Genomic DNA, 24,078 nt, shown 5'->3' on the forward strand with positions numbered 1-24,078 from the left:
AAAGCTCAGGCTATTATATCACCCAGCAAAATAGCTGTGGAAATGCCATACTGTAGGCAGGGTTAATTTTGTGTGAAAGAATTGCTGTAACACCACTGCATAGGCTGAAAGTCTAGTTATTTCAACTTATATACATTTGGAGTTGAGGACTTACAGAATGAATGCCCCATGTGAAAAGATATTTGTAAATTACAGAGAATCCAGAAGAGAACAATAATGACCAGAAGTTGGGAAAATGATTTATTGGGAAAGTCAGAAACATTTTGGTTGGTTTTTTATATTAATAGAGTGAAGGAAAACATAGTAGCCTTCCAGCATATGAAAGGCTGTTAAAAGATTTCATGGCAATCAACCATTTTCCCTTCCTATGGGGCTTTAGGAGAAAGAAATAAACTTTTCAGAAAAGGTGGTTTATGTTGAACTGTTAAAGGACTTCCAAAATGTAATGTCATGCATTACAAACTGCATAGGATATTTTGTGAAGTCAGTTCCACTGTAATCTTTCAAGAACTGTTTGCACCAGTTTACACACCTGAAATGGTATGGCAATACTTGCCAAAAGTATTTTAAAGGCAAACAGCCAGTTTTTTGTGTTAATATTCTGTGTTTGTAAATGAAGTGGTTTGTCTTAGCTGTTAGGCTAAACTGACAGTTTTCTAAAAAAATACTGTTTTCCCCCAGGCAATCTTATAGTGAGTGCTTTAGTCAAAACCATATTCTAGTTCTGTAATTTGGCTTTATTTGCTTAGTTCATTTGCTTTGTGCTTGAGGTAAGACATATATTATTACAGTCAGTCCATTCATATAAACCTTTTCAAGACCTTTTTGGAAAATCCTGCTGAACTTAACTGTTTGACAGGCTCATCCTTCAAAATTAATTCACTAAGACCCTACCTTCTCTGCTGTTAGGAAGAGCTCAAAAAAGGGCATCTTACAGTGATACCAGCAATATAGTTTTGAAGTGTTCTTTGTTTGTATAGAAGAATATGAAAAATGAAATAGAGAACACTTCTAATATGCCCAAGATTCCTCTTAATATATGTTTCTTTTTGGTTTAATAACCATACCACACTCTTTCATAATAATCAGAATGAAAACAGTTTGGGGGTAATCTTTTAATCATCAATTATCTTTCAGTATTAACTGTTAGCCTGCTAATCATATCAGAAATTTCAGAAAGTGAGGGTGTAAGAGGATGGATTTGAGGACTTTGTAGAGAACTAAAGTTTGTTATGAATTGATTAGTCTACAGTTGATTTATGTTGCCTCCGAATCCTGTTTGGAACTTTTTTTCTGAGGCTACTGTAATTAAGACCAAAATCTAAAACTTTAAAATGTTTTCTTTTCTGCCTTATTTCTGACTAGGAGTTTATATTTTAATCTGTCACTTAGAGTTATACTGAATCAGTGACTGACACTAGAACAAATCTCGTTCAATAAGATCTAAAAATATGTGTCTGTATTCTGATTTTTTTTAATCTTTGCATTATAGTCTCATATACTGTTGTCAGTGTCTATGATCTTTAGACTCAAATCAGCCTAATCTTTAGATGGCAAGGCATTGTTGCAAAACAGAAAATGGCTTCAGAGTAATATCTGTTTTGGAGACAGAACATTAGCTGAAATGTCTGAGGCAGTTTCCACGACTAGCAACTGGCACTAGCTTTTTTTTGCATAATTATTAATATCATTCAACACTATTGTAGAGATACTTTATTTTTGAAGGAAAATAATTTGAAAATATTATAGAAAATTTTGTCTGCAAAAGTATTACTATTAGTAAAAAAAACAGAGCAGAAAGTTTGTTACATACTACTGTTATTTCATATTACAGATTCGGCATAGTTTATATGCTGTTCTTACAGCCAGAAATGTGCTATATGAATCTGCCTGTTACTTGTTTGCTGTCTCTTTCCTGTTCTGTGTTTTGTCCTTACTATCTCAGATGGCCTGTAACAGCTGGTTCGTGTGTTAAAAGTGACCTGAAGAGGCTTTTCAGCCTGAATGATGGAACTTTATACTGGAAAATTATTTCTCTACCCTTGAATGTCAGAAATCTTTGTATTCATGGGTTCATATGGAAATACACTTCCTTCAACTCTGTTGATGCATAGCAGCATGTTCTCTAGTGTCTGTGACTTGTCGAAGTGTGAATATCCACGAATGTTCTTAGGAATGCTGAAGCTACTTAAACCTCTCAAGTCTGAAAAGGTCTCAAGCTTCTCATTTTTAATGGGAAATGAAGCACTTACATTTTCTTACAGCTTTGCTTTCAGTGAATGATTGTACTTCCGTGAAGAGCAAGGATTCGCATGGTCTGAGTGGAAGAAATGTAGAGAAAGAAAATATGTGTGTGTTTGAGGGGCAGGTTAAGAGGATGTGCCTGTCATTAGTTCTGTATTCTCATTATATCTACTACAGTGGTATTTAAAAAGATATCTTAATATGTTTACTAGTCTTCGAAGTTTAGTAGTCTACTGTGATCTCAGATATCATGGTTTGGAGAGTTTTCAACTTATAATCATGATATAGTGAAAGTAGTAATATACCTGTCATTACTTGTAATTTAATTTCTCCATAAAAAAACACTCTTAAATCACCAGTGAGTTATTACACATTCGTGGGTCTGTTTCATTCTACTTGCCATTTTAGTGGCAGGCAACAGAACACTAGATATTTACTGGTGAAAGCTGTTCTCATGTACTGTTGGAGGCACAGAAAAACTCTCACTGGGTGCAGGTAAATATAGTATGCTAGGAAAAAGATCAACTGTTGGAACTGGGAGCTACATGGATAAAAGAAAGGTGAATATGAAATTCGCGAAAGGTGTATTACAAAATAACTAAGAAAATAAATAAACACTGTAATTGTATTTTTGGGGAGGACTTGTGTTATTATCACCATACCTTGCCACATTAATTTTTTTTTCCGAACAATGTACACAAGTGAGGAAGAAATTGCCCTTACCACAAAGAAATTAAATGCAGTCCAAAGATCTAAAGCAAAAATACATTTGGCAAATAATTTCAAAATTGACTTTTTGACATTTAGTGTTAAATTTTAGATGACTCAAGGGGATTGAGAATCTTTTTTGGAAGAAAACATATAATATATAACCTCTCCCACTTTAAGTGCTGAAGACTGGGATCTTAACATAAGATAAAATATTTAACAAGAATTCTGTCTCAGAAAGTAGTGTCTTACCAATTAACTTCTATTATTTGGTTCTCTGCTCCCAGTGAAGTCCAATAGAAAACATTCTTCTGATCTCTCACAAAGATAAATTGGACTCTAAATTGTTAGCAATATTGGGAATGTAAGGTTTATGATCCAATAGCAAAAGAGTGTAGGAGACACATAAGGACATGTTTCTGAAGAAGACCTCTTGTTCTGAGAAAAATCAATAGGCAAAAGGAATAAAAGATGCAGTTCAGTCAACTTATGCTTCATGTGCTCTTCCAGAAGGTCAAATTCACATGAATCTGAAATCAGGTTTTCTTTTTAAAAAAGTTATTTTCATCAGTTTCCCCTTTCAAATAATATGTACACTGATCTACAAACCGTATTTCTTATTGAACATCTATTGTCTGCATCCAGCAGCTAACTCCCAGAGAAATTATTTTAGAAAAATTATACCATGATTGAAGTTTATGTTAAATAAACTAATACATTAAAAACAAAAAAAAACCCACCAAACAAAATCTGCACCAAAAGGAGCAGGCGCATTTATTTTCTCCCAGCGTAACTGAGAAGGAGCAATTTTCTACAGGCTTCTAAGTCTGAATATATGCTTAACATTAGATTATTATGCAAAATAAAAATAAAACAAGTATTTTCTGTCCTTTTCAACTGATTAATTTTTGTTGTTTGCAGACTGCAAACTGGTTAATTTTTCAGAAATGCTTTCTGGAAGCTGGCACTGCTTCTATGAGCATACAATTTATATGTGAGAACTGCAGCTTAAAGAAGATGACTTCGTATTTAAGCATGCAAAGGCATAACCAGACATTTATTCTTTGTTTTCATTAAAAGTTCATAGAATGTTCTACCATTTTTATTAATTAAAAAAATAAAACATTCAAACAAAAGAGGTTTGATCAGAAGTTTATACTAAACCTGTAGTTTCTAAGATTACAAACTAGAGTTATTATAAATTAACATTTTCCATTAAATATTTATTTTATGGAATTAATAAACAATAAAAAATATTATTTGTTTAAAATACAGGTAACCAATATAGACATATTACACTGTTTCTGTATTAATGTGAATAATAAGATTATTCATAAGTGAATAATAAGATTATTCATAAGTGTAGTGGTTTGAACCAGGTTTTCCCCCAGAGGCTAAGAAAATGGTAAAACCCCAGGGGGTGGTAACCCCTGGAAGTTTTGAAGTTTTGCCCAATCTGCGCTTCTGCGAAATGTAAACAAAGCACAAACAAACGGAAGAGAAGGTTAGTTGTAGTTTGGTTGTAGAAGAGGTAGCCATGTTGTGAAAGCCACGAGTAGTGAGGGCAGGAGCCCTCTGGGGGCCTCTGCCCACCCCCCCTCCCCAGCCCCAGCTGGGGGGCTACGGAGACATGGAACAGTGTTAGACTGGACTGAGTGTCTGTAGTTAAGCCGGGAGATGTTTCTCCACCGTGGGCAGCGGAAACAGAGCAGAAGCAGAGACGCAGCATCCAGATACTCTGGCTAAAAGCCAACTGATAAGAACTGAACTGGAGAAGCAGCAGAAACAGCATGCAGCTGAGTAAGGAAGACACCGAGTTGTCTCGGAGAGCCGAGAAAAGAGAGTCAGCAGCAGAGTTATAGAGTTTGGGGTAAGAACTGAATTAAAAGACCCCAGACTCCTTTGAGACCCCTCCTGGAAAGGAGGAAGATGATGGACTCTTACTTGAAAGAGCCTTGGAGCGCTACAGCACTTGCAGAAAGGAGCTAGAGAGTTCCGAGAGGAATGCGGAGAGGGTGACCTTGGGGGCCCTCCCTTGCTGCAAGCTACAAGAAGCTCACAGCCATCTTGAGGCAGGGCACAGAAGCTCTGCAAGGGGCTTGAGTCTCCTGGAGATACCAGACCGTCACGAAGACCCCCTGTGCTCGTGGTATGACCGTGGTGGAACAACCTTTGTCTGGGGTGAACGTAGCCCACGGAAGACCCCTTTGCCTGCGTCGAGGGGCCGAGAGAGGCTTGGAGGCCTCCCTCGTGAGTGCTGGCAGAGATCCAGCTATCAGCTGCTGCATGCATGAGAAGAAGAAAACCTGCTGGAGATACTTAGGAGATACTCCTGCTCAGAGACTAGAAGGGATCTGTCCTTCTTCCCTCCTGGACTTTTATTTGGAGGGGAGAAGAGATCTGATCCATTGTAAATACTTATGTCATGGTAGAGATAGTTGTGATCGTGTGTATAATGTATTATAATATTTATTTGTACAGTCATTGTAGTATATTCCTTTTCCCCCATTTGGAGTCTGGTGGGTTTTGTCTAGGAAAAAAAACCCATCTCATATTGGATTGAGATGTGACAGGGGGCTAGGACTAGGGAATTAGATTTTGGGGATCTCAAACCATGACAATTTAGTATAACAATATTGAAATGTCTCAATTCAAAGTATACTTTTCTGTTTGATTTGCAAAGACCACAGTGGCTTCCTTTAGTATCAGGAATTTTGCAAATAAATCATAAATATTCATGAAATATTGGCAGTACTTATCTTTCAGTGTTTCAATAAATGATACAAGGAAGTAATTACTTAATCCTCTTAGTAAGAGAATTTTTTGCACTATTAATCCCATTTTTTAATACTGCAGTATCAATAAACATCTTTAGTTACTTTGTTCCAATTCCTTATCCATGAATTAAGCTATAATTTCCTGTAAAAAAATGTTTCAGGGTTTTTTTGCCAGTAATGAATTCTCATCACCTGCTTCAGTGGCTAGAATTTTTTCTCCACTTTATCTAGAGTATTCATTCTCAGACTGTGATTTGTGAACCTGTAGCGATCTGTGACCTGTGAGTCTCAAAATAAAATGATCTGTGAGCAGAAGCTATTTGAGACTGGGGAGTTTGAAAGCATACTAAGTCTTTTGCAATGAGTATACTGCAGAATGAAAAACCTGGAGAACACATGGGTTTCAAAGATGCATATCTTAATTTTCCATTTTGGGGGAATAATCAGTTTTTCTCTTGGATTAGCATGATAATTCACTTTTTTTTTAAATCAGAAATACTGTGCAATATTCTGCTTTTTTTTCTATTGTTTCTTACATTTTGGGTATTCTTATTTAATTTGATATGAGTCTGGCTTAGAGTGACTAATAAAGACATTTATTAAACAAAAGCAGTGAATTATTGCTGGACTCAGTTTAAACTTCTCTTCTGTACTGTATGCAAGGCTAATTGATAAAAATGTATTGTTATAAATAGAACACAGAATGACTGTCCCAATTTCACCTATCAGCCACTGATAGAAAAATATTTGCAACTATATGACCCTCATACTACTTTTTACTACATTTTCTGATTTGTTTAGGGGTTCAGCATTCTATTTTCATAATAGCTTTCATCATAAATACCATTTTTAACTGAAACAGATTATTGAGCATTAGCAATGATGATATACATATGGTTCTCTTATATATCATCTTATACAGAATTATTTAATTTTGTTAATAATCTAAACTATGGTGTTTTGAAATTAAGATTTCTCTGAATTGCATGTCCTGTGTCTTTTAAAATTTTATGGATGAACTCTCCACCAGACTATATTTTTTAAATGGCTGTGAACAAAATTTTTTTATATGCTTCATAACACTGATCTGAGAAGAAAATTTTTTTTTCTCACAATGCACTTAATAATTGCTCCTGCCCTTTCATTTATCAGTGTACTGAAATTATTTCTCAAAAAAATTCAGGTTTGCACTGAGGTATTTCTATACATACTAAATATTAACATCCAAGGAATAGCTTATATGTTTGGGGACTAATGTAAAATATGGCAAATATTAAAAAAAAATTTTACATACCTTGAGGGGATTATACTGTTATTAAATTCTGAACTATGAAAGGCAAGTTACTGAAGATATAAGTCATATTTGAAGATACTATAAATTGATTTCTTTCTTTAGTGTGTCTGTGCTTATTAGTATTTCTCAATTCTCTGTCCCACTGAACTTACAAATACCCGCTTATGGGAGAAAACCATTGTATGAGCTACTACCGGAAGAGCGATTCTTGTGGATGATAAAATAAATTTCTTGTGTTGGATCCTTAACAGTTGTTGACCATTCAAACTCCACATACTTTTAAAACCTGTGAAGACATACACTCAGATATGTAATGAATATCAGTATGAAATGTATTAAAAGATTACATATTTTTCACTACAGGTGAAGTGCGATCAGTACTGGCCAAGCAGAGGCACAGAAACCTACGGACTAATCCAAGTGACCCTTTTAGACACTGTTGAATTGGCAACATACTGTGTTCGTACATTTGCACTTTACAAGGTATATATACTTACTATATACTTTTAAATTGGAGGGTTAGCAATTTTTTTCCCTGCCCTTCCTTCCTTCCTTTCTTCCTATCACTTTCTTCCTCCTGCCATCCTACCTTCCTTCTTCCTTTGCTTCATGCCTTCCCTACCTGCCTTTTTCCCTTATTTCCTCACTCCCTCTTTCCCCTTCACCTCTTTCCACTTTTCTCCCTTGTTTCCTGCTAACAGTGCTGAACAATGAGACTTCTTCTACAGAATGCATTTTCCTTATAACATGGAATTTTGTAAGTTAATACAGAGCTCGCACCATGAAAAAACATTTAATACTAACTAAAGCTCTGACACTTGTGATGCACAACTCTGCAATATATTTAAAGCTCTTACATTGTTTGAACCCTATAATTTGGATTTTCCTCCATAGCCTGAGTTCTGCTTCTCTCTGGCTTCAAATGTAGCTTAAATAATTTTCACTGGTATATATGCTTCTGCAGTTGTTTCATTGAAAAGTGCCAATATCATCTGAAGTGGCAGTTTTGTCATGAAAATTTTAAATTTCATAGAATGGCTCAAGTGAGAAAAGGGAAGTGAGGCAATTCCAGTTTACTGCCTGGCCTGATCATGGTGTCCCAGAACACCCAACACCGTTCTTAGCTTTCCTGAGACGAGTCAAGACTTGCAACCCACCTGATGCTGGACCTATGGTTGTGCATTGCAGGTAAGCCCAGAAGTTTTTTCAAAGCATCTTATGTCAAGATTACTGCTTTCTGTTTTGTTACAGATGAAAATACTATTTTGTTTCAAAGACACTTCTAAGTCTGTCATAGAGAAAGATGGTTGCATTGCAAATCGAGGACTTGAGCTTGGCACTGCCAACTTGGATAGGCTAGAAAAATTTTATTTGGTCTATGCAGGATTAATTTAATTTTAAAACATCTAAAGATATCTAGGGAGAATGTCTACAGGAAGAATACAAATGTATCTACAGCATTCAGAGTATGGCCAACATAACGTTGGCTTAAGAACCTGAATATTGAAAACGGTGTGTTTTGAGCTTTTGAAATTATGTTGTGTGTGAAAGTAATGAACATGAGAATTAAGAAAGATAAATGAAAACTTCTATTGAAAATAGATAGGAACCCAAATTTACATTCAAGCTTAAACCCTCAGTTTAGGACTTTGAGGAGCTGAAACTGGAAAGGATGTACCTGGGAACACGCTGAGCTCAGCTCTAGGGAAATGAGTGCTCCATGCTTTTCTTGCAGAGTAGAAATACTCTTCAGGCTTTATAGGGTATGAATTAATAAACTCTCAAGAGAAAAACATTAGCTACTCCTAATGTTTTCAGAGCAAGGCAAATTAAATGGAAGAGATGTGGATTCTTTGGAAATGTTTGACAAGAGCAGATCTTTTAGACAGCCTTAAAATTATGTTGATAAGAACATTATCAGAACATAAATACCAATTCTGATAGAAGTAAACTGTAAGGTGGGTTCCAGTCATTCCAGGGCTATGTTGCCAAATCTTGCATAGCTTACTGTGTAACCCTGTCCAAAGAAAATTCCTAAGATTACTAATTTTTGTGATCTTCATTTTGGAATACCTTTAGTTAGTAGGGCTGAGAGGTACTACACCCTTTTCTTGAAGTTACAAATGCTCAGCATGTTTGAAAACCAGTCTTGCTTTTGTCATCCAAAACCTGAGGTAATTACAAGGACTACAGCATACCACCACCTCTAGTTCTGACTTCTTAAATATTGGTAAGTCGGGCACAGAATCTGGCAATTTGCACACTTTTAAAGTGATTGAAAGAGGCTCCTGTAAATGAGATAGGAAAATAAAGTCAACAGCAAAACAAAATAAGCAGAATTCAATATTTGTAGCAGCGGCGGCCCTTGTATAACAAGGAAGAAGTACAGCTCCTCGTGGGTGGTGGGACAAAGAGGCTTTTTTTCAAACTCCGCGCGGTTTTATTCCTTAACACCATGTGACTTCCTTAACCAACCAGTTTACTTATGTCGGGGCATGCTCTCTTGGGCCTCATTGCCTTGGCACATCTCTTGTGCCTTTAGACACGCCTCCCACAAATATTGAAAAGCACAGACTGTTTAGAAGATATAATAGAACATGGAAGACAAATATTTAATGTTTATTGAAACACCAGGATTAGGAGTGTGGAATAAATTGTGGAATGTGGAATAAATATAAATAATAATACAAATCTGTTTTAAAAGTTTGCTGAGTATTTCCTGAATGGAGCCAGATCTCTTTGTACCTGAATTTATAGCATCTTAAAACATTTTGATTATTGTCTAGTATTGTAGATTGTCTGAGCTATAATTTCATTAGCCTGCTATGCTCTAAATCAAAACCAAACTTAATAGAAGAAATTAATCTTCCCACTCTGGGAAGGCTGTTAAGTTAGTGTAATTGCCTAAATTCTCTCAATGCAAAAATAGGCAAATTAAATTAGTTCTTAAGAGTCATACAGCTAGTCATTGGATAAGATGAAATAAAATGCAATGCTTATTATCACTCACTGATACTGATGAAATACAAGGCCATTATTTTCTCTTTGTCCTTGGTTATGCATGCAGATTTCCTTGAAAGTGGTGCTCAGTCTAGGTAGTATGATTTGATACCTGTTGAGGGACTTTTTCTCCCAAATTCCTAGTAATTTATTTATTGATACTCTACAATATGCATAACCTGGTATACATAAGCTTTTTACCTTATATATAGTTGCTTGAGACACTAAGATTTCAGTCATTTCATACAACCTAACCTCTAGGAAGCAGAATTTCACATATCCTACTATTTTAGCAGACTCTTTAAATCCCACTGCTAACAGTTCGTCAGTAAACAGAATTAATGAAACCAGGTTTCTAACAAATTTAAAAATTTATGTCTCTGTAATTAAAAATTTTATGTGGCTGGACATTCAACAGCAAGTGTTGCGGACAGGCCAAAGTTTATGAATGTACTGCTTAACTCACCGATTTAACATACAGACTACCTAACTGATAGACTAACAAGAATAAGTTACTGAAGTCTATTTCTCACATTAGTAATGTTAATGTGAATATCACTTTTCAGGCATATTGTAGTGGCATTATATTCTGAGATTTGTATTGCCATATCATTTTGAATTCAACATTATTTTCCTGGGGCTGTCCTGTACAGGGCCAGGAGTTGGACTTCAGTGATCCTTGTGGGTCCCTTCCAGTTCGTGTTCATAGAATCATATGATTCTATGGTTATTACATTAGTTCAAAAAGTCAAAAGGGGAACACCAATAGAGCATCACCACAATATTTTTAGGCTAGAAGATATGTCTTTCATATAGCAACAATAAAATCCTTCCCATTTGGTTTGTAGTTAAAGTGCTAGACATGCATAAACAGTTCATATCAAGCTCATGAAAGATTAATCTTCTGTTGAAACAGAAAAAGTAAGCAAGCTTTATATGTTATCGATTTTTTTCTTGAAATCTGGGGGGGGTTTTCCCTCTCCTCTCTGTTGCTCACTTTGTAAGTTTCTCCATTGCACTCTTCCCTTTGCTTCTCATTGTCAATCATTTCACCTTTTTTTTCAATTTTTTTTCTCTCCAATATCTGGACCGATCTTTATTCTCTGAATCCCTCTAGTTATATTCTATTCCTGTCCTTCAATTTCGCTGTTTTCTCAAACTCATTTCATTGTTCATATCATATTGCTGAACCATTTCAATATGAAATATGTTCCTACCTTTCTTAGTACATTTTCTGAAGTAAGATCATCATTCTGATGGTAGCATTCTCCTACCAATTTTTGTCATGCACCACTTTTTACTAGTCACCATTTTCCAATGAGATATTTTATCTGTTCTTGAGAAATGTCTTGCTTTTCCTTTCTTCCTCTACTGACTTCTAGTCTGCCTCTGCAGCCTTTTTAAATTTTCCTCTTGTCTTTGTTCTGTATCTTGTCTGTCACTGCCTCTCATTTTGTGTTCAGGAGTCCTGAAGTCCCTTTCCATTAAGTTTCCCCATTGCATCATCTAGATTTAAAAAGTATTTAAACTTTCCCAACTAGAGCTAAACAGTATAGTACAGGACCATATCTTGTATCCTTTGCCTATGGCAGGCAGTCTAGTCCAAGATATCTCATTGAAGGAGTAATCTGAGTTTAGTTCCTAGCAGGAATACAGGATTCATAGTGACAAATGTAAGCCATCTGAGACATCACTAATACCTTCTTTTATGTTTCTTCCAGTACCTAACAAACTCTCAGAGCTCAGGAAATTAAAATAACCAGATCATACAGAAGTAGAAACACAACGGGAGGTGCTTTTCAAAATGTATTTGGTAAAAATAAAGAGTAGGTATGAAGAATCTCTGGAAGCATTTTTCTGCAAACTTTTAAACAATAGAAAACTGAAAATAAAAGCTAACAGGCAGCTAAGTACAGGGAGAAGTTATTCCTCACCCTTCCTGGATGAGGAATAAATAGAAGAACCAGCTATCTGTATTTTGATCCTTACAAAGTAACCCCTTTTTTTTCTGTATTTATAAGTAGTTATTGTAAGTGAAAAGCTTAGTCCAAGGTTTTCCTTACTGCATTCTACACATCTGCCTTAATACTGACCTTCAGTTGCCTTTCAGTCCATTTCATGATAAAGGATTAAGAGATTTTTCTAGTTTGCTTCCTGGGTTTTGAGTACAGCTATATATTGTATAGAGAATCAAGGTAGTTGGAGACTGTTGTTTGGACTTGGTTCATGACCAGTTTGTATCAAAGCCTCAGTGGTTGGTAAGCTAGTTTAATATCCTGTCCTAGGCAATGGTTCTTGAGTGTGTGAAGAATTTATTTAATAACTTACAGTGTGCTTAGTTGGAAAAAGTCTGAGCTAAACACAATTGACAACAGAAGAACCCACCCTGTAAATATTTTAATGCACTCTGTTCATTTAACAATGACAAGAAAAGTAATGCATAGTTCTAACTGGTGAAATTAACTGAGAATGTAAGTATTACCATTCAAAATTACTAGATTTAATAAGACAAGTTCTGATAAATCCATATCTCACAAATGTATTTAATTTGAATCTAATAGGGAAGTCAAAAATATCTTGAGAATTTCATAACTACATTCTACCAGTCAAAGCTCTTGTTGCCATGGTTTAACCCCCACCAGCAACCAAGCCCCACACAGCCACTCACTCACTCTGCCACCAGCAGGATCAGGGAGAGAATCAGAAGGGGAAAAATCTGGAGAACTCACGGTTGAGATAAAAACTTCTTAATAGGGAAAGCAAAACTGCGCATGCAAGCAAAGCAAAACAAGGAATTCATTCACAGGTTCCCATGGGCAGGTGTTCAGCCGTCCCCAGGAGAGCAGGGCCCCACCAGTAATGGTTATTTGGGAGGACAAACGGCATCACTCTAAAGGTCCTCTTTTCTTTCTTCTTCCCCCCAGCTTTATATCCTGGGCATGATATCATATGGTATGGATATATGCCTTTTTAGTCAGTTTGGGTCACCGTCCCAGCTATGTCTCCTCCCAACCTCCCATACACCCCTAGCTTTCTTGAGCCACACCATGAGCAGAAACAGAGGCAAGAACTCTGTGAAGAAAATTAATTCTACCCCAGCCAAAGCCAGAATACTTGTGCAGAGTAGTTGACAGATTTTTAAGTGGAAAAGGTAGCTAAAATATATTTAATGGTACATTATTTTTAAGGAGAAAACATAGATCATTGCTGAAAGAATTATGGAGCACTAAAGGAAGCATCAAGGCCTAATCTAAATGCAGAATTTGTATTTGTGTAATCAGATATTTTGGAAAGACTACCTCCATGAAAAAAGTGTAGTTGTAGTAACATAAATGCATCATGCCATCACACCCTTTTCCCAGGTAATAATATACAGTTTTCTTTCTATAACTACCAGGAAAGATAGTTCAGTGGAGACTGAGTCAAGGTAAAGTTCGACTTAGAAATGCATTTGTTACAAAATGCTGTGCTCTGTGGTCCTTATTTTCAATGGGAGATTTGGTAGAGAAAAGCAGATAAATAAAGGTAAAGCTGCATGGGGGGGGAAAAAAAGAAAAAAAAAACACAAATGAAATTTAGCAATCCGATCCTGTTTGTAGGTACTTTACACAATGTGTTCAAATCTTGACTTGGCTTATTTAGAGTAAGTTATCTGAAGATTTTTCTGTGGTGGTTGAAATACTTGATGCACGTAGATGCTTTCTTCATTTACAGACTGTTATATTTTAAGACTATCTTTTCAGTCCTTTGGACAGAAGTTGAGTAATGCTTCAGTCCTCCTGGTGACTCTGCATGACTTGCCCTAGTTTGCAGAGCTGATCTAGAAAAAATTGTTTCTTTAATGAAAAAATGCAGACTAAACCCCTGGGATTCTGCATTGGTGAGACTGTAATGTGTCATCTAATGATAGCGGGGAAAGCACACTTTTTTGTTTGAAGTTGGATTAGTGCAGGCAAACAGGTGCTAATCAGATCACAATAAAACAGCACCAGAGGGTGTTTGGAGTTTTATGCTACTGTGTTTTCAAAACATCACATAAACTTTAGTAGTTGATTCAGTAACACTACCTAAAAACTTAACATGTTAGTGCAAACCCATGTTTGAATCCTTCTTTTTAATACCGGCACCAAGGGGCATATCTTTAAGACATTTTGTGAAGTTTTGGCAGGTACTGTTAATGCTGCTATTGCAAACAGAAAAACTTGGATTTTTGGAGGAATTTGACTGTTTTAATTTAATCTGTGTCTGACTATACTAACATAACCAGTTAGCACAGTGAAAAACAAAATAATTTTCAAAAAATAACAGAACACAATGTGATACTCTATTTCTTAAAGTAGAATGCTTACCTAATTTTTGTTCAATGTTTAAGAATAAAAAAAGATAACATTTAAGGAAAAAAATATTTATCAAAGGCAGTGATTTTCCAGTGAATTGTTTTACTTCATCTCTGTATCATTTGAACCTCCATACTGATTTTGCCATAGGCCTTACAAGTGCTTATTTTCTAATCCTTGCAGTGAGTAGGTTGCAGATGACTGCCTATCCTTTTTCACGGTGGAGGGAAAAATCTTCTCATTTCATATTCAGAAATCTCTCAAATAAGATTGAAAAATACTAAAATCTTCCTCATCCCTTGCCTTTCCCTATCTTGAGTGCAACTCATGACCTTTCTTAACTTCCTTGAACAGCTGAAAGCTCAAGAGAGTACAGGATAGTACGAGCATTTTAGTATGACAAGTATTTTAATATCAAAAATATTCCAAACTTTCTCTGCTTTACCCACACACCTTCATCCAGAAGTTATGGGGTTGCTACTGTATATTAAACTGTGCTCAGTATCATCCATATACAAAACCACCGTAACACTATTTCCTCTCCAGCTGTTAGCTGTAGATCACTGTATATCTCATTAATACCTTTTTTCTCAAAGTTATTGTTCACTAATAAAAAGCAAAGAGGAATAAAGCTGTTAATGGAATCTCATCTTAAAAAATGGTGATCCTGCTTAGGATGTTCAGTTCCTTTTAGTATAAAAACATAGTAATGCGTAAATGTCCATGTTTTCCATTGTATTCCATATATATTAATAGTCTACGTTACTCTGACCATGCAGTCAGAGTAACTGACTGGGACTCTTTATTTCTATGCATAACTTTATTCTTAGAAGTTATTGTGTTTCAATATGTACCTTAGAGAATAAGGTACCAAGGCATGCAGAGTTTGACACCTTGGGAGCTTGATCTTTGTTTAAGGACGTGGAACTGCATTGTCTTGATTTAGAAATTTGTGCATGCTTTCTCTGTCTTCATTTAGTTTTTGGAACTGTAGAATCTACTGGAGAAAGAGAAAGAAGAAAGGTTCATAAAGGCGAGATGGAAGAAATCAGCATAGCAAGACATTACTTGATAACTGTGTAATATGTGGCATTACAGATGAACAGGAATTGGGTCTTGCCTTCATATTCTTACCATAAAAGAAAAAGATTGTGAAAATTTAGGTTTCAGAAGCTTCACAGTTGAAGACATTGGCTGTTTGATGTTGAACACGCAAGAGCTCTCACTTAATTACTGGGCTATGTTCATGCAATTATGCAGACAAAAAGCAGAGTCCCATCAGTCTGTATGCTGATAGAGCCAGTGGTGGCTAATGCTGGATTTTTTTTTCTGTTTCAGATTTTAGTGCCATTAGTTAAGATCACCTTGGTTACAAAGATGCCTATTACCTTCCCCAGCTCATCCCTCTTTAACTTAACAGCACTCTTGGTTTTATTAGCTTAAGTCTCTAGTTTGTTTTCTTAAATTTAGGTACTTACTTATGAAAAACCGTAAGTATGAACATGAGAAGAGTTACCATACTTCAGTTAATGTGTCAGTGTGGAGAGTCCTTTGAAATTAGCTAGTGTATCTAGGGTACCAGCAAACAAGCCTTTCCTAAAACCTAAACTGAAGCTGTATGTACACTATGTGCTTCCATTGTTTATGAGCCATAAAACCCAGAAAGTATCACTGGAACCATTATTAAAATTCAAAAACATACAAATAACAGGTAATAGCAGTATTTCTTCATGCAGATTCAAATAATAAAAAATATTTACTTGTGGCCTCTTTGATTAAATCAGCCATATGTGTATAAAGCCATCTTTAGTCGACACTTAGCCTTTGGTTCAGGGGATTATACGCCCCACTGGTGTGACTTAGGGCAGGATTATCTTTTGAAGTCCTAAAAAGCTGCTGTGACTGCGTAGGGTAAGATTTGTTTCTGGTAGCAGTCAGAAATCTGTAAAGGAACATAGGGAATGCTGTTACCAGATAGAATCAATGGCGTATCTATGCCAGTATCCTGTCTCTGACAATGGCAAATATCAGAAATTTCAGGGAAAAGTACAAAACTCCAATGTCAACAATATTTCAGTAAAGTTTCCCCTTTAGTAGCAAACAGTTTGTGAGTAATTGAGCCCCACTTCATGAGGATTTCAATTCTTTTCCCCTTTATTCCTTTAGCTACTTAGAGAAACTGGTGGATACTTTTTTGTTCAGATTCATGACTATACATATATTTTAAAGAACAAAACCAGGCAGTATTTATTATCTTTGACCTTTTTTCCTTGTCTAAGTATTTTCACACATTACATTAGAAGATATCTATTTACTCTTATTTTAAACATATGTGCCTTTATGTCACTAAATGCCTTTGCATAAAAGGAGAAAAAATGTGTTATTTAATGCTGTTTCATGTTTTACATATCTACAACTTTCCTCTGTGTTCATCCAACATGACAAACTGAGACAACAGAGTTTTCTAACCCATTCCAATACTTGTCATGTGGAGGGAGGTGGAAGGGAATCCTCACATCCCTAGTCTGCTGGCTCTCTCTGGTCCCTCCTTTGAGATATACCTTTTGTTGGTCGTCTGAATAACAGTAACTGTTCCCCAAGGTTTTTATATTAGGTAAGACAGTAAAAATAGTTTCATAATTATACCACATTTTCTTGCTATATTGCCCAGTGGACGTACTGAGGCCTCACTTCAATTTGGCCAACAAATGGTTTTGGTTGAGCAGGTCTGCTGAAGACTAAATAACTTTTCTCTCAGTGAAATAACCTACCCCTTATTAAAATGCAATAATTTTCTGTAAGATTTTTTTTAACAAAGGCAATGCCTTTTCCATGTGTTATCTCAAATTACAAATATATTGGTGCTGATAATTATTTCCATATATATATATTATCATGTCCTACAAGGCCTGTAATTTCCTTTGACCTAAGCTGTAGTTTGATAAGTTATTTGATCAGCACTCTTAGTGAGTCATTTTATCCATATGTATTTAGTTAATTGGTTATTTTTCTCCCCGCCCATGTTTATATATATTATACTCTACAAAGGGAAAGGAAATCTGACTGCTTGCAGCTGAGTCTAGTAAAAGAGCAATTAGGTTCTATCAGAGCCAGCAGCTGTCCGTAATGAATTCTGTATTAAAATTATGAGTGAAGAAAAGAATCCAGCCATCTGCAGGAAATGTGAAAATATTTTTATAACCCAATAGCTGAATTCTGGAAAGGGGTATCTCTCAGATTTCCCAGCTGTACCTACATTAAATTCTGGAATATCCATGAACACAGAGTATACTGGAATGCATTGCATCAACTTGGCTACCCGGCATGTTTGGCTAACTTTGAACAGGCTGTATTTTTATCTAAGTAATCAGCATAAAAGTCTCTTTAAATCCTCTCCCCGTGTCTCTAGAAGTAAAATGCAGCTTTAAAAATAGTCCTGTTATCTTTTCATGGAGGCTTTCCAATCAGTATTATGCCCTGAATATTAATCTTTCTTCATTTTTCGTACTTTTGTAGACTTAATTCAGGGTCTCATCACTTATTATCAGATTTTGTCAGTGACTGCTTTTCCAAGTGAATCCTGCATTGTGATGCCTATTTTTCTTGTCACCTGAATTTTAAAAATATTTTTTAATGTTTAGACAATATCATAATATTATCCAAGCTCATTTTACAGCTACTTTGAAACTTCTACACCAGAACTCCCATTATTTGCATTATAACTTGTCCATGATTTTTGCTCATAAGTTCAAAATCCTGGGAAAAAAAGAAAGAGATTAGTGTCTAACCTATAAATGACAAGTTGTGATTAAGAAATGTGAAATGCTTAGTGGTATTAACCTCTCACAACCTGATTTTCTACTAAGTTAGAGAGAATTCATGTTGGTATAAAGACTGCAGAGGTTAAGAAACATTGTAATGAGTACCAGTAACCAAGCTCTTCAGCTGTCAGAGGAGTATTGTCAGAGATATTAAAGAGAGTATTTATTCTTTTCACCGGCTGGTCTAAGAAAACAGTGCTATCCGTCATATGAGCTCATCAGAAAAGCCTCAGTTTTTTTCTTCTCTATTTTCTACTGTATAGCATCTCACTGCGTTAATACCATATTGCAACCATTTCAGTTTAAACCAGACCTAGAGGTGGCAACATCACATTTGTCTTATCCTCTGAATGTATCTCTTAAGATATGTTCTCTCTTGAAAAGGGAGACATTCTGAGATGAAGATCCAACACAGTAGGCCTGCTACTAAAGTCTTTTAGGCTTCAAGCTTGAGGACTAATTTCTGGTTATTTCAAAGTTTTCAGAGTAGGGGAAGAGTAGGGGAGGGGGCGGTTGGAAAAAGAATAAAAAAAGGATTTGTAGACATGTTCATTTAGGGCTTTGAACTGTGACTGGTACTGGGGGAAAAAAAAAAAAAGCCAGTGTGGACTTAGGAGTCCTGCTCTACTTTTTCCTTTGTACTTACCAGATGAAATACTGTGTCTGGATGACAATCTGCGATCTCATCATTGTTCTGTCAGTCTAAAACCCAAACAGAAAAAATCCTGAGGGCAGCTGGTGTTAAGAAAAGAAACGGTTGTTGACCACAATAGTTACACAAACACCTAGAATCAGGGAGGGTCCCAGAGAACTCTGAAACTTGAAATCAGCTTAGTGGTCAGCAAGTACTTTTAAGGTCTTCCAGTTATCCAGTACTGCCAAACACATTTCTTCCCACATTCTTTAATTCATTTCCAGATAGCATCAGTTCACCTTCTGTTACTCACACTGATAGCTCTTCTGCATGAAAATGTAATCAGAGTACAGAAATATTCAAAAGTATGAAAGAACTCCTCAAAACATTCCACTCTGAGAATGCAAAACAGGTTGAACTGCAAAGAAAGCAACAAATAGTTGTTAGCAGCATAATTTCTGTTCATTGGCTTCACTGCTGTGCTCTAATCTTCACTTTTATTTATTGACAGTAGCATCTCTGTGTACTTCCTCTCCTAAATTACCCAGAAGTATAATTTCCTGTGTTTACTACAGCTATTCGTACATAGGTCTGTCTTTAATTGAAGGTAACAAGTCACAGTAAGATTTTTTTTTAAATTAACCTTATAATACTTTTTTAAAACTTTATTTCACTAAACTCTATTTCAGTAAATTTTAGATCTTTATTTAATGAAATGCACAATGACAAGAATGCATTGTGAATGCATCGTACAGTACAAAGAATGTAAAATATACACTAAAACTCAACAAATATCACAGATATTTGGATAGTTAGTCTTTGATGCTAAATACAGAATGCAGTACACTGAATATATAAGATTGTATTTAGAGAAGTAGGAAAATAAGGATGATATCTGAGAACTGAATTAATTTGAAATAAAAAATCACAGTGAATCCTTGTGCTCAGATAAAACAGTACAGGGGAATAGTTTATTTTAATGTCTTTATATGTCTGAGTAATTCAAGAGTAATTATGGCATGTATTGTTTATAGAGTCAACAGTCAACAGCACATTTCAGTTTCTCTCCCAGGACGTGTCTAGAATGTTCTTTTGGATAGGCACTTTTTTAGAATACCTATCGAAATTCCAGCAAAGTCTAATAAAAGGATTTCTGCAAGGGATGTTTTGTCTGTAACTTGTTGGGTAATAACCCCTAATTAATCCTTTCCTCTGTGAATTTCTTTTTGTCATACATGGTATTCTGTAACAATGAGTTTCACAATTTAATTATGTACTACTTTAAAAACTACTTCCTGTTTGGTTTAGATTCTCATCATCCTGTTTCATGATCCTATTTCTTCTATTGCAAGTAAAAGATGAATAGTCATTACCTTTCACCTTCTCCATGTAGCATTAGTTTATGTCTGGAGAGAGGATTTGAAGTGCTGTAATGGAATGTCCTTGTTAGAAGGGTCTCGTAAAAAAACTTTTTAATTTGTTGAACATTACTAATGCTATGTTTTTAGCCTGCATGGAAAACTCACCTTTTTCAGTTATTTTAACAAACAGTTATTCTCTGTACATTGGAGTTGTTAGAGAAATTTCTGGGAGTTTTGATTTTGTGTGTTTTAATATTGGAGAGTTTGTTTGTTTGTGTTCATGATACAATCTCATAAGACAGCTTCTTGTCCTTGATCTCTCCAGAGCTGAACTCAGGATTAGATGAAGAACAAATTTACTTCCTGAATATTATTATGCTTTTGCAATTGCATATTACAAAAAAATGGGCTTAAATCTGGGGCAGTTGTATTTGAAGAATATTAGAATTCTGAGAATGTACAGAGTGTAAGGAAAAATCATCATAAAACTCAGTAAAGGAAGAAAGATCTAAGGCTGACTTTTGATTTGTGACCCACCCGTGCTTTTGCCCACTATCTAAGAAAACTAGGGTGAGTTCTAGACTGAGCTTCATCTGCTTGTAGCAAAATATTTTCCTGTTTCCTGATTTTTTTCATTCTATTTTTCCATGTTCCTTTTAAAAAGTTTTGTATGTGACAGTGATAAATGTGGTTGCCTCCATGCAAAGCATAGGGATGAAGAAAATATGGGATGAAGTCTTCTGTTTGGCAAAGCATTACGCCTAAGAAGGTTCTGTATACCATCCTTGTTGGCTGGTATCTGACCATAACCACAGTGAGAAGAAAAAAAGTCACTGTGCACTTGCAGATCAGTTCTCAAAGGTCTCTTATAAGCCAGTACCAGAATTCTTGAAGCAGTCCAGTGTCTATTCTAAAGTGAAATTTAAATTTACCTCTTTGCAGAGGTCCTTATGGTATATCAGTCAGATTTATCTTTTCAAAAGGATGTTCAGTGGCTTCATAAGGGTTTTTTTTGCTGCTTCCTGGTCAGAGGGGTGATTTTCAATTCTGTTCCAATTTCTTAACAGGAAAAGGGAAAAATAATCTAAATATTGCTCTTGTCAGAACTATTACAGAATTTCTGTAGGGTTGGAATCTAATTAATCACATGAAGTTCCATAATAAAATCCATGCTTTTTATATATTTCCCATATCACAAGCAATTTTAGGTACTTTCAGTTTAAAAATGCAGGCTTCATTCAATCTGAAACAGTAATATTCAATAAAATTTTCCCCTGATATGAGTCAAAAATGTCCTACATGATTTTTGGTCCACATTTTACTGTCTTTACTTCCAATTAAATGATCTGTGAATATTGGTAATTACACTGCCTTCTTTTGCCAAACCACTGAAATATCAGTAAAGGGTCATCATTTAAACAGCTACAAATTAATCACAAAACCCAACCTTTAACACATCCATACAGTGATTTTAATGCAGAATGGCCCCCTTATGCCTCTTCATTTTTCTTTTCGTGAATTGTAGCTGTATTGCAGCACAGGACATTAAGCATGTTTCAGCTCATGGGACTGAGTCAGTCATGTTTTTAGAAATTGAAAACAAATGTTACAATAATGTAAATGACAATATTTTAAGCAATAACAGTTTCCTTGTAATAGATTCCTTAGGTTTTCAGCTTACAAACACAACCATACCTTTCACTAGCTGAAATGACAGGTTATTTTTTTAAAATTCTAAATTTGACAGTAACACCAGAAGAGGCAAACCAAAAGGGCAAGAAAGTCAATAACAAAGGTGGAATTAATTTGTGAAATGATTCTTATTAGCTGAATTATCATGGTTAGCAGACAGTACACAGGGATTTATTTTTTTTTTTATGTTTCAGTAATTTATTAGTGAGAATTCTAACTGCATGGCTTCCCAGCAGTGTATCACGCTATATTAAGAAGTCTGTGTGATAGAAGAGAAGGAGAAACGGGATAAAGATATGATAGTTTCTTGCTTTTATATAATGAGCTATTGTAATTTAGAGTTAGAAGGTATTGGGAAGGCATGTTTCAAAGAGGAAAAGTTGAAATCTTCATGGCCTTGGTTCCATTTTTATGTGGAAAGGGTAGTCTGGTAGACACACAGCTCATTTATAACAGGCAGAATTGGAATGTCCTGAATGCCTTAAAATAGTAAAATATCTTGCTGGATAAAATGATCCAGAGATAAGTGTGTCAGGAGCCCACTGAAGCCAAATGCCTTAATAAATGTAGGGTGTCAACCCCTCTATCCTGATCATGAAATTACTGCACAGTAATGTGTTTGGATCTGGTGTCATGATTGTTACAAACACTGCATAGACCTGTAAACTAGAAAATATCTTCTGTGCTAGACTACGTTAATAAGTATTCCTGTTTGAGTTTGCTTATTGGAAGAATAAATATATAAATGATAATACAAGACATGAAAAGAAGAACTGAAAATTGCCTTTTCCAGTGAAGGTACAAGCCTTTTATTGGGTGGACTTTTGCAGTTGGGGTCTGCAGGTATCAGTCAACTTTTTAATGTTTCATCTGGAAAATGGCATATCCAGTTATAAACATGGTTCTGGAACAGCAGTTCATTAATACATGATAGGAAAAAGAACCATATTCAAGATTTTACTGAGAACATCTGCACTGTCAAACCTTCATATTTCTCACTTGGCCAGCACTTGTTATGCTGATAAAAACCGAATGTGAAGAGTAGTCATTTAAATAATACAAACGTATATTACTTGTGTTGATTTCATTACCATTATAAGAAAAAAACCCAAAGGAATAGCACAACAGCTTTTTGAGATTTTCTTCCTGATTATTACCAATGTTAATGCCATCAATTTTTCCTGGAATGCAGAGCTTTAATTATACAAGTAAATTAACTACTGTTTAGGATAGCCATCATTTTATTTCTCTTTGTATTTTCCATCTCTACAACTCCCATTGATGAATGTCATTGATTGGTAAGTTTTCTTAAACACAGAATATTGATTAATACTTGTTGGAGTGGCAGGTAAGAAAGCTGACATTGATGCATTTGGTCGGCTAGCAAGTCTTCAGCTGTTTGAAGGGAATCTGCTTCTTGGAAGGCTAGCCGGTGGTAGGAATACATGATTAACAATATACAAATAGGCAATTTGAGAAACAAAACTTATCTTGTGTGAGATAAAATATCTTTCTGTTCTGTACTTATTTCTGATTTAGTTGTAAGTAAATGCAGTTAGCTGGTAGCTGGCAAAGATTCTTAAGGTGTTGTGCAAGAAATAAATGTTTAACCTTGCTTGTCAATTTCAGGATGGACTTAAGATATTTAATAGCTCAAGAAAATATGTGAGAAGTTTTGGGTTTTATATAATTGTCCTCTAGAAGCCGAGTTGTAGTTATTTTTGTTTCTATTTCTTTTTAAAAAATTGCAGTTTGTGATGTTCTTAAATATCCTTATCTTAGCTAATATCAATATCTTGAAGGTTTATAAACTGTTGCTTACTATACTACATACTGCATTTCATGTCACTAGCTGAAAACAGTTAAGCATTTAGGAGGCCTGAAACTATCATTCATTCTTACAGGCATGATGTAATCCTGGAGAGAAAACAAATATGCAAAGCCCATTACACTCGACACTTGTGTTTTGTATAGTTACATGCATGGAAGTAGTTGAAGCAGAACTTCTTAAGTTCAGTCTTAACACATGGCTGCCAAAAGACGATCTGATTTGATTCAGAACAGTTGGTGTCCAAAGAGCCGGTGGATTTCTCCAGCCTATGGCTAGCACAACTGTGTAGTCGAGAGTCTGCATTGCAAAGTCTAGCAGTATGTCCTAGCTAAATGAAAGAGCAGAGGACAGAACAAACAGTGTTAATAGGAGCCCCATT

At 35.5% G+C, this 24,078-nt stretch overlaps 1 protein-coding gene across 30 annotated transcripts in view; it reads left to right on the forward strand.

Annotated features, from left to right (window-relative positions):
• PTPRD (protein tyrosine phosphatase receptor type D) overlaps positions 1–24,078 on the forward strand; it is a 313,470-nt gene that overhangs the window by 271,380 nt on the left and 18,012 nt on the right. For all 30 annotated transcript variants that reach the window (XM_039381989.1, XM_039381990.1, XM_039381992.1 and 27 more), the window contains 2 exons: positions 7,387–7,506; positions 8,057–8,211. In XM_039381989.1, coding sequence (XP_039237923.1) covers positions 7,387–7,506; positions 8,057–8,211 — 275 coding nt within the window. The remainder of the gene's footprint in view (positions 1–7,386; positions 7,507–8,056; positions 8,212–24,078) is intronic.

This window comes from Pipra filicauda, unplaced genomic scaffold (genome assembly GCF_003945595.2).
Source record: "Pipra filicauda isolate LSUMZ 115617 unplaced genomic scaffold, ASM394559v2 scaffold24_size8852520_pilon, whole genome shotgun sequence".
NCBI lineage: Eukaryota > Metazoa > Chordata > Aves > Passeriformes > Pipridae > Pipra > Pipra filicauda.